This window comes from Ptychodera flava, chromosome 8 (assembly GCF_041260155.1).
Source record: "Ptychodera flava strain L36383 chromosome 8, AS_Pfla_20210202, whole genome shotgun sequence".
Classification (NCBI taxonomy): Eukaryota; Metazoa; Hemichordata; class Enteropneusta; family Ptychoderidae; genus Ptychodera; species Ptychodera flava.
This window is the reverse complement of record NC_091935.1, coordinates 35,559,635-35,571,158: the sequence shown is the minus strand read 5'-3', so window position 1 is coordinate 35,571,158 and position 11,524 is coordinate 35,559,635. Positions and strand designations below refer to the sequence as shown.

Below are 11,524 nucleotides of genomic sequence, written 5' to 3'. Positions count from 1 at the left end.
CCACTCGAATCCGATCAGAATTGGGCAAGGTGATGTCGTCCGTTTCTTGTTTCTAATATGGAGGTAGTAGGTTACTACCTCCATGTTTCTAACAAGTTGATGCTCCTTCCCCGATGGTTAGAGTTATAATGTTGTTGAAATATATCCCACTGTTGACAGCTTGAGGTCAATAAAACATGATTTTTGTCCGTGAAGTTGGCTATTGTATGGATGTACAAAAACCTGCTTTTGTTCATCCATGGCTATTAGCAACCATTTGTAGGCAGCTACAATTGCACATAGACACTGCAATATGATGACCACAGTGGTTATATAGAAAGAGTTATTGTAGATCTCTAAATAGAATAATAAGAATAACTAAGCTAAGTTAGGACGGGTTTGGAGGCTAACTAGGATAACATGGAAGGATGTCAAAAGTCAAATACAGGACCAGTTGGCTATCGACACGCGGGTGTCAATAGACTCGGCCAGACAGAAGTAGTACTGAGAATACATTGCAGCTACGACCGCGCCATTATAGACTTCTGGTCCTTTGTCAATGGCAGGTATGACGTCACCAGTTTGCCATTATACCACTTCTAGAATTTGCCGACGGAATTACTCGTTCGTGCTTTCTTGAAGTGGAAAACTCTGAGTGTTGCTAGTGACGTTCGCTGCTCCGGTAATGCGGGTTTTTCGGCATAGAATTACCGTCAGTATTTCTGAGGTAAGAAGGGTAAGTGTTATGCGTAGCTGCATTACAGTTCCATGTTCTCTTTATTCTAATTTGTGTAAATTTTGATTGTAAATTCGGTACAGTATTTAAGGCTCAGTATTACAACTGTCCCCCTATGGAAGGTCTCCGGTAATACTCACTGTCCATGACTCAGTAGCACATGTAGTATTTATTGGCGATTCTGCCCCTCCAAGCTGTAGTTCTCTGGTGTATCCGTGCTTGCAGAGGACCTCAAAGGGCTCCGGCTTAGGTAAGCCATGCGTTCCGTCGTCACAAATAAAAGGCTGTACTTGTCAGAAATCTGCGGATAGCAAAAACAGTGGAATACTACCCACCCATTCAGTGTTCACAGACTCTCACCTGAATAAGTGCAGTAGAGTCGGATTACGTAAATAGCTTGTTGCCCGTGGATACCCCCAATACAAGTCATCCTGAGCAAACATGTCCATAGATACATTTGTCGCCTCTATTTACAAATGAAAACCTTCAGAAACAAGGCAATTTGCATTCATCATTATTTCAATATGTACACCTTCCTTTGTCTGCCAATGTCCCTAATTCCCTTATTCCAATAGAACCAGGCAATCACATGGATGTCACTCTTTTACATACGTAGGCAGTCTAGAATCTTTCTAACGAGTCGGTGCCCTCGTGGAGGTACAAATATATCCATGTTCCCCAAAACATGGTCGCTCAACAATCTGTCATTCCAAAATTTTAAACTTCTTGCTCTGATTTTTCGTCAGCTACTAGTTTCACTTTGAAAGTACTCTAGAGAAATTACATGACTCGTGAAATCTGGGAATGTCAGTTACGTAATTTTCCCGGCCTGATTAAGGTGTCGTCACGGTGAACAAAAGTTCGTTCTCCTTCCACACCAGTGAGGGAGCTTTCTGCTCGCATGGAGGTACAAGACAGGCTTGTACCGCCATGATACCCGGCTGCAGCGGTTCTTTAGCAAGGCACTTTTCGAATTTCAGTCCTATTTGCTCCTCACTGACTGCAAAAGGAGCGGTTACCTCTGCAGGCCTGAGTATTGAACATACATGACTGTATATCTTTTAGTGGTGATTTATTTATTTATTTGTTATTTATTTGTTTTGTTTATTTATTTATTCGGAAATCCTACGGGATCAAGTCCCATTTACAGGTTCCTCAGAAACTCAAAATTAAACGGTTGGAAAACTCTGAACAAGCCAGCACCAAACGAAAAGTAACGAAAAACTATTTACAAAACTAAAATAGAGTGTAGGATGCACACAGAAAATAAAAACAAAGCAAACAAATCAACAAGAACAGACATTAAAATATGAGATGTCTTATATCGCCTTAAATGAATAACTAAAATATCAATATTATGGTTATTACGAACTAAACATCTGTTGAGTGGAGAAAATTTAAAAACATTGATACGGCTACGGGGTGGTCTGAATGTAGGACAGGTGCGCAAAATTTTGCCAGGTGCATTAAAGCATAGCTTTGATAAAACATCTGGCAAATTATAAAATCCAGCTGCACACTTGTGTAAAAACATCATGTCAAGGTAAGAGCGACGTTACTCTAAAGTCGGTAAGTTAAACATAGTGCAGAGAGCTTCATACCGGTCAGCGTGATATAAAATATGAGTTTTGAAACACAAATATTTTATGAATTTACGTTGAACATTTTCAAGTAATTCCATATCTGATTTTTGCCAAGGATTCCAGACAACAGAACCATACTCGAGACAGCTCCTTACAAGAGAAGTATAAAGAGATTTCCGCTAACAAAACAGTGTTCGAACCTTAGTAAAATTTTGAGAGTTTCGTTTTATAAAACCGAACATTCAAAAAGATTTATTTAGAGTAAAAGAAATATGATCTAAAAAACTTAAGTTTGAGGTTAAAAGGACTCTAAAATATTTAACTTTTTGTTCTCTAAATGGTTCTAAAACATTCTTTGAATGGTTTCTAAAATACAATGGTCAAAATAAATTAAAACCCTTTTGGAAAAGAGATCAAAGAACATTTTTTGACATTTAAATCGAGTTTCCAAGATTGACACGAAATGTCGACTCTATCAACGTCTTCTTGAAGTTTTAAACAGTCTGAAACAGTTTAAATAAGTCTAAAGATTTGGCATCGTCGGCATATAAGAGACATTGTGAATCTATACAAACACCTGGTATTCATTGATGGTATTAAATAGGGGATATTTTGATACTAAAAAGATGTAACTCTATATAAACAATAACCTGAACATTAAGTATTGATTAGACCCAGATATATACTCTGATCATGGAGTATTTTTATAACCTCCATGCTCAGATGGAGATGATGATGATGATGATGATGATGATGATGATGATGATGATGATGATGATGATGATGCAGCGCTTATGTTTAGGGACGTTTCGAAGTAGGTAAATTGCGTATACTAGATTTGGAAGGGGGTGGTCCTTGATGGAAAGGCTCTGTTTCAGTGAAGCTAATTGTAAACATACGATATCGGATATATTTATATATTTACCGGCAGTACCAACTGTGAAATATACACGTAGAGAGCGATGCCAAGCCAAATACTGTTCATTTTAATGTAACTGTCATTGCAACGCAATCGGAAGAAAACTGCGACAAAGCAATTATAATTTTCTTCAGCGATTGAGCGCGGGAATGGGAAAGGGTCATAAAATTTGTATGTTGTTCCGAGGGCGGTTATCGAATTTCTTTTAGTTGGTTTAGGGGTTCACTAATTTTGATAGACACTGGCCGAACTTGATGTCCCAATACTGCATGCTCACCAAATGTTAGGTACACCCTGCTAAGGATTAAAAGACGTTTTATCCACAGGGCAGAAAGGTTAAATGGGTGGCTCTGGTTCTACTTGGATGAAGCACAAGGCGACACTTATTTTGCACAACGCATCGATTCGTAAATTGTTCTTCTATGCTGTGATTTTGACGGCCGCCGTTTTAATACTGCTGTCACAAAATACAACCCCTAAAAGTAAAGTTCGACGGAGATACCACGGAAGAAGGAGGTCGCCTCTTCGTTTGCCCAAAGTCTCGTCGATAATCGATGACTGGTAAGTACATGAAATCGTTCCAAAAATAACTAACCATTTAAAAAAAATCCCGGACAAACCAGTCCGACTTTTGGCCGACTTAACGTGTCCATCTTAATCAGTTTTACGAAGACGCCCACCTACCAAGGTCCTCAACAGATTATGGACCACTCTTCAGGTCTGATACTGACCACAGTTCACCCAGCACCGTGTGTAAAGTTAGTGTGAGCTATCGAAATGTACATGATTTATTCACCCTATAAGGCCAAAAATATGTTTTTTGTCCTTGACATTCAGCAAAAGTGACGCGGCGACGCGGATTTTTTTTCCTTTCTTTTTTTTTAATCCTAACAATGCTGGTTTGACACTATTGATGCAACAGTTATTGTCTTTTATCACTGGCTGCATAATGCTTCTCTTTTATTTTTAGCATTTTTGGACATGCAAACAGGGATATCGAGGATAGCTGTACTGATGAGTATGTAAACCCCCATAAAGCCATAACGCGCAGATTCTGTAATGACGCGCGCGGTGACCAGAAACGATCTTTTTTTTTGCCCTGACAGTGCCATATTTTTTGTTAAATGAGAGGAACACTACAGAATCGATTAAATATTCGGAAACTGTAAAATATAATCTAAAGCAGCATCAATTCGACTGGAAAAAATAAACAAAACAAAACATCCCCCCCCCCCCAAAAAAAAGAAAAAAATCCGGATAGCATTTCATGTAACCATGACAATTTTAAATGCATGTGTTCTGACACCATCGTCCTAGATCATGATACATCGCATTAAACGCCGCGCGTGTGAACATAACTTATTTGCTGTTATCACCCAAGTTATGGAAGGAGGTCAGACGATAATATTCCGCAAAACGTTGTTTCCAACGAAGACGGCTGGCGTCGCTTCGAGTCTTTGTAAGCCTTCTGAAATTCGTTCAAATACTGAACATTCAATTTTTGCCGATTCTGATATTAAAACATGTCTCCAAAGGCCGATTTTAATTGCCTAGCAACCTGTTGATTGTTGATTGCGAGTTTTAGTCTGTAGACGACAATGTTGAGCGTGTGAGGGCGCAATCCCGTAATATCAGTGCGCTTATCCTGTGACATTTTGGACACTCTATCGTGATATTAGACAGTAGAGATGGCTGTCCATGATCGTCTGTATTATTGCAATGTCACCGCATAGCTGTATTTGGAATGTGAAGAATTTCATACGGTCAGGATCCGCACAAGCCTCAGTGTCATTTTTAAACAAATTGCTGCGTTTCAAAACTCCTATGTTACTGACGTCATTACGGAAGTAGTACTCAGCGTCATTCTCTTCCGTTTTACATCGACGCAGAACGTCCTGGATATTGTTTTTTCTCTAGATGTTGATGTTGACCATTTATTTTTCACATCTAATTTCTTCTTTCATCAGCATACGGACACTTGAGAAGCAAAATATCACCCCTTCAAATCATTCTCATCAACAACGACCTTTGACGCAAGACCCAAGGACGGTAAAAAGCTGGCAAGAATTACGGTATGTACACCTGAATTTGACCTTCGAAGAGCAATCAGCGATGATTTCAAGCCAACGATGTCCTATCTCCGAAATGTATTGATTCATCTTAGAATACGAATGACAATTGAAAAAAAAAATTGATGGACGCCGGTTTTCGATGACTATGAGGTCGTTAGTGTCATGATCACAATATAATGGCCATAAGCTTACTGCGATTGAATCTTTCCTTGCGATGAAAGGGGAAAGAAATCAATTTGGGCCGTTTCCCTTTTATCGTTTCGAGTACTCTGTTGTGTATCGATGGAAAATGTGGTTAGATGTCAAAAGTAGTTTTTGCCTTACCATCTTCAATTAAACGAGCTAACATAAAATAAAGATTTCTACTGAAACACACGTCAGCAAATAGTTACAGTCGTGTTCGGTTTGACTGACGGAGGTTAAAGAGTTCATTTGAGATCTTGCCGAGTCACATTCAATTATGTGGCCTTTGATGAAAAACTTTAAAAGTGTATGCCATGCTCAGATGAGCTTGTTAAGTCAATATGACGTGTTCAGTAGTTTCTGTATGCAATTCCGTTCCAGAAATATCGTTTCAAACCTGTTAGACATCGACACAACCATAGCCATACGGCGATCAAACATAACCCTGGAAGATGACTTTCCTCAAAATTTCTGGCCGCCTGGTGTCGCTCTAACCGGTTGCCTCCGAAAACTTTACGATGACATGTTCTATACAGTGCGACAACAGACATCATGCGCCTTGGTTGGAAACGGTGGAATACTTAAAAACAGCAACTGTGGGAAAAGAATCGACAGTCACGATTTTGTGATGAGAGTTAATTTAGCTGAAATAACTGGGTTTGAAGAAGATGTTGGCGGCAGAACAGATTTAACAGCGATCAATACTGCAGTTGGCCTCCTGTTGAAGACGCAGCTGAAGAGGGCGACAAACTCCTCGAATCAGTCGCCGCTTGACAAGCTGACCGCGCTGGGTAAGCTAAACGACTCGGTGGTGTGGTTTCCCTATAACATGTCATACAGAGAGCTGAGTGTCACTAGACGCTCACGGCCAATATTTGAGACTGTACTGAGACAGACCAAGGTAGACAGACATGACATGACGTACAGAGTCGCTTACTCACCGGCACCTGTATGGCCACAGTTTATGACCAGGTAAGTTGTTCCACGTTTTGTTCCATCTTCTCCTAGACTGTCGTAGCTCAGTAAAGCATTTCTTCAGTCGCTTGGTTATGAACTGAACATACACAATATGAATCTGGTTCTTGACACACTTCCATGGATTAAATCTACCAGCAGAGTAACAAGTTGTATCGCATGTATCACCTGCGCTCCACTCCTACAAAATGTACTTCATGTTGTATTGTTCCCTACAAATACGAGGTTCAGTCCTTCTTTCCCATTGAAAGTCTCCAATCAAGTATAATGCATCGCTTGCAAAGTGATGATAGAAGATAAAAGTATCTCCACTATAGGCTGCGTTCTAGATGGAAGGGGCGCGGGGGAATTTTGAAAACGTTCTCTGACAATCACCGTTTTAAGTACATCTAACAAACTCAAACAATTAGACGTACTTCCTTTCCAACTCATCATAGATTTAGAGTCCCCCATATTTTCGGTCCGCAGAGGAGCTGGGAAGGGCTGCACATTTCAGTTTGTTGCATATATCAAATTATGTCACCTTTTTCTTGTAAAAAAGGCAAAACTGATCACTTGAAGAGTTTGAAACTGAGTCAGTTCCCTTAACCTCTCGGGAACCGTGGACCAGTGGTTAGGGCGACGGACTCACTATCAGAGGATGGTGGGTTCGAGACCCGGTTCAAGACCCGGTAGGTCCAGAGTAATGGACTCACTGTCAGAGGATGGTGAGTTCAAGACGGTGTTGTGCCCTTGAGCAAGGCACCTTACTCCTCATTGCTCCATTGGGGGATAGTGGGTTATGCATACCTCATCCTGTAATTGGGCTAACGCCTGTTGGATTATGGACTGATTAAAAAATTAAAAAAAATAAAAATTAAAATTAAAAAACAAAAACTCTACATGGTGAATTTATGCAAAAGCTTGTTTCATTGGTATTCAAAATTGTTATGTAGATTTGGCAAAGAGACAAAAAGGCGGCCAGCTTGCTGGTTTTGGGGAGGATAGCAGCGAGAGGGATACATCTTTCCCTGGATGAGAGAATATTTGAAAATTAGCAAGTTGTTGTTTTGCGTTCTAATACGGTAACCTTGAAAATTGGGAGAGACAACTTGTCCGCATGTAATGACGAACATGGCCATGATGATAAAAAACTGAATGCAAGACTTTCAAAAAGGGCTTAATTAAGGTAGTTCGCGCCTCGAAACTGAAAGACTTATACTTTCACTCAAACTTTACTCAAAAAACCTTTCAACCATTCTCTTTCAAAATCTATGATAACAATCGGGGGCTATTAACCGTGCAAATTTTTGTACTAGAAAACAAAATTACCCGAGATATACCGATAATTGAAATTCAAAATGGCCACCATCCCTGTGTTAAGTTTAAGGAGAAAAAGCAAATTTTCGATTTTCGAAAAACTAAGGCGGCTGAAATTTTTCTCACGACAAGAGTTTTAAAATGAGCCCCACGAGTGGTAGATCAGAAAAGAATTGTAAAAGTTTGAGAATCCGCTTATCTGTCCCCGAGGCGCATTCCAACTTAACGGAAATATCATAATGGTACTTCAATCCACAGACCCTAAAAGACTTTACTTCCATGGTCCTGACAGTCTGAATGTGTATAGAGGTTTGCAGAACATGAACAACTCGTCTACTTTCAAAACAAGGCATAATAGTTAAATAAATTACAGTAGGTAAAACAGCCCTGAATAGTAGCCTGCAAATGTTGCCGGTGGCTGACCATAAATAAACATGCTGGAATGTCCTGTAAATATTATATATATTTACTGGTTATATTTTTGACACAACAGTATGATGGCTCATCCGCCTTTGGTCAGTCTCTGTAAGTCTACTAAAACATCTACCCTATTGTTTGGGGTGACCCGGGCTCTGTATAAACTATATGTTCAGCCAATACCTCACACGAGCATACTGTTCCACTTTAAATTTCCACTCTCTCCAGTATGGATGTCTGTCAGAACTACCAGGTAGCAATCAGTTTGGCAACTTTAATAACACTCGCACCTTTAGTATCACGTCTTTGTATACTTGGAATTATCGTGTGCGGACTGTAAACATAAATTCCCGAACATTCTGCACACTTGAAGAGGATAGGGTCACAGTGGTAATCTAGATACGTTGAACTAGAACCGTTGAAGAAGCAACGCTTCCCTGACACAAGATGGCGGGAGCAATGTCATGGAATTGTGCAAATCTGTATCGGTGTGACAAAGTACTGTTTATAATATACAAGTAATATGTGTGAAATACGTAGACAACTGCACATGTCTTTATTAAATTTTTTGTTACTTTTTGTTCAATATTCTACGCCGTTATACTTTCAAATCCTCCTAGTGACATGTACTCTCATTTTTTCAAGCCCCCCAGCCCTCTCCAGAGGTTTTTTTGAACGCAGTTTGATATTACTTCATCATACGATAGACCTCTTGTATATTAACAAGAACACAGCGTTTGTACGGTGTGTCACATCTTCATCATCATGATGTGTGTATAAATGGACAATGCTCTACTTGCTGCAATTATTTGCAGGATTATGACATGCGCACAATAGATTTTGTCGCGACGAAATATTAAAACAAACAATATACCCCTCCTACCCATCCCAAAGTGGCTCGCGTCTTGCTCTGTCTCTTCTGCATGGATACATTAGTGTGATGGAGGCAAGAAAACCATCAATGCAGTGACAAAGACTTAACAGGTGGACCCGGCTAAAGAAGTCGATATAGCAATAGCGCCCGCTCATGTATTTTTGGTTTCGCTCATTTAGTGTTTGCCAAGTCATCACGGTCGAAATTCGATTAATGAAGAAAAAGAATAACTTTAACAAGGGAACACCTACCAATAAGTTCAGCAAGTATATCGTAAACGTTGACATTATTTTTAACGACTGTTATTGGCATCAGATCGACTTTTTGATTCTACACTCCGGTAATTAAAATCTTGTGTCCGCAGAAGTCAGGTGGGCTCTGTTATTGTTATCGTAACGTAAAAGCAAGCGTTGTCGCTTTCCACGCCCACATATCATTAGCACACATGCGCCCTCGACGTCTAGAAATTATGGGTATGATTACTAGTCAAACGTATAATGTATTACTGCTACAAGTATTCGATAGTAATTGACAGAGAATGATGCGTGTACTATCACACGGAAGAACAGTCTAAAATGTGTAAAATAGGAAACATAGGTGCCATGTGATTGCACACTAAACTTGTTCAATATTCTGCAAAATGCACCTGCTAAACAACTCATTACAAACCTCTTCTGATATCCGTTCATCATCATCTCGTGTCAGAAAGTGCAAATAGACTGATGTGAGCGACACCAAATGCTTTCTTCTCAGCTCCTTCGTACGTTTGATCTCTTAAAGGTTCTGGAACAAGACAAGGAACAGCGAAGGCTTCGTCCTCTTCACAGTGTCGACCCTTTTCTGCCAAGAAGTTACCCTTTATGGATTTTGGCCGTTTCCCCAGGATTCCAACGGCGACCATGTGCCGCATCACTACTACGAAGACGGTGATTACGATTTCACGCGGAGGAATACAATCCCCGAAGAGTTTGAAATTTTGCAACGCCTCAACCAATCAAATGTGATCAGGATCGTTTCTGAAAAATGTACTTACAGTCCATGATATTTTGTGACATGCCCAGCAATCGGCATAGCGCCTAATGTGTCCCGATTAAAAAGTTTCAAACTATAAAGCATGACGCAAAAGTGAGAAATGGGATCGGGAACATATCCTAAACTTTAGGGGAGAGGAAAATTTTAAAATGAAAAGGTATATCGTGGTGCAAAGCGTCAGAGTAACTCTGAAGGTCTCGTTCGTTTTCAACAACGTGGTTGAGATGGAGATTTATATCAAGAGTACTGTCACGTTCTTTATTGCAACGTATTATCGGTAGATGAGTATAGACAAGAGAAAACAATACAGTAATATTGTGTCACCGATTTAGTTTTCAAGATAAAGCGCGTTGGAGGGCATCATACACTATAATACACCCTGTATTACTTTAAGGTAGTATGCGCCTCGAGAGTGAAATACTTAAACTTTTGCTAAAACTTTCCTAAATGAAATTTTCAACCATTCTTTATCAAATCAACAATACAAATCGGGGATCACTGTGCAAGGTTTGGAACTAGCGAAAAAAATTACCCGACATTTTGCGATTATTTGATATTAAAATGGCCGCCATTCCTGTGTAAACTCTATGGGGGAAAATATAATTTTGAATTTTCGAAAAAATAAGACGGTGAAAGTTTTTTTTATCAGTCCATCGTCCAACAGGTGTTAGCCCAATTACAGGATGAGGTACGCATAACCCACTATTCCCCCAATGGAGCACTGAGGAGTAAAGTGCCTTGCTCAAGGGCACAGCACCGTGCTAGAGTCGTGAACTCACCGTCCTCCGACAGAGAGTCCATTACTCTGGACCTACTGGGTCTTGAACCGGGTCTCGAACCCACCATCTTCTGATAGTGAGTCCGTCGCCCTAACCACTGGTCCACGGTGCCTCCTTTTCCAAGAGCTTTAAAATGAGCCCTCGCCCCTAAAAGTGGTAGATCAGAAAAGAATTGTAGAAATTTGAGAGTCCGAATATCTGTCCCCGAGGCGCATTCTACCTTAAATCGGAACAAAACTAAAGCTTACGGCGAAGCAGGGAACCGACTTCAATGGAAATATTACCATTCACTTTGATACAGACATTTTATTCCCTTCCTCTACAAGGGACTTTCTTGCAAATGAAGACAGAAAATGAGTTTCTGTCTAGGAATGAAGATACATAATCATATCTAATAATAAAACTACTGAGTCAGCAACTGTCCATCAAGTTTACCTTTAGCATCAATCACGACGTTGTACATTTTCAACGTGACTGCAATCACTACATGTAAGTCTTCCGCTGAACTCATCTCGGGGAATTTCACCATCGTATATATATATCATTTTCATACATTAAATTTTCTGCATGCAAGAAAATGGACGAACTAGCTGACACTGTCTATATGGGCAGTCTATTAACTTTCTAATGGCCGTTAGCCCATACTATGTAGATGGTACGCGTTCTTTGACCGGGG

At 40.0% G+C, this 11,524-nt stretch overlaps 1 protein-coding gene across 2 annotated transcripts; it reads left to right on the top strand.

Moving 5' to 3' along the window:
• The first annotated feature begins 2,789 nt into the window (after positions 1 to 2,789).
• LOC139139172 (CMP-N-acetylneuraminate-poly-alpha-2,8-sialyltransferase-like) lies at positions 2,790 to 11,235 on the top strand. 2 transcript variants are annotated; one of them, XM_070707983.1, is made up of 4 exons: positions 2,790 to 3,778; positions 5,185 to 5,289; positions 5,854 to 6,444; positions 9,217 to 9,408. In XM_070707983.1, exons 1-4 carry the CDS (start codon positions 3,558 to 3,560, stop codon positions 9,383 to 9,385), a joined length of 1,086 nt encoding a protein of 361 aa, XP_070564084.1. In that variant the 5' UTR covers positions 2,790 to 3,557; the 3' UTR covers positions 9,386 to 9,408. The 2 variants fall into 2 exon arrangements, with proteins under 2 accessions (XP_070564084.1, XP_070564083.1); XM_070707982.1 differs by lacking the exon at positions 9,217 to 9,408 and adding an exon at positions 9,818 to 11,235 and having other exon boundaries at positions 2,996 to 3,778.
• Positions 11,236 to 11,524: the final 289 nt, after the last annotated feature.

Bases quoted from the DNA above. Each gene is read 5' to 3' on its own strand.
- LOC139139172 (XM_070707982.1), top strand. From the start codon at position 3,558: ATGGGTGGCTCTGGTTCTACTTGGATGAAGCACAAGGCGACACTTATT. The intron at 3,779-5,184 runs GTAAGTACATGA...TTCTTTCATCAG, and splicing joins TCGTCGATAATCGATGACTG to CATACGGACACTTGAGAAGC. The intron at 5,290-5,853 runs GTATGTACACCT...ATTCCGTTCCAG, and splicing joins AAAAGCTGGCAAGAATTACG to AAATATCGTTTCAAACCTGT.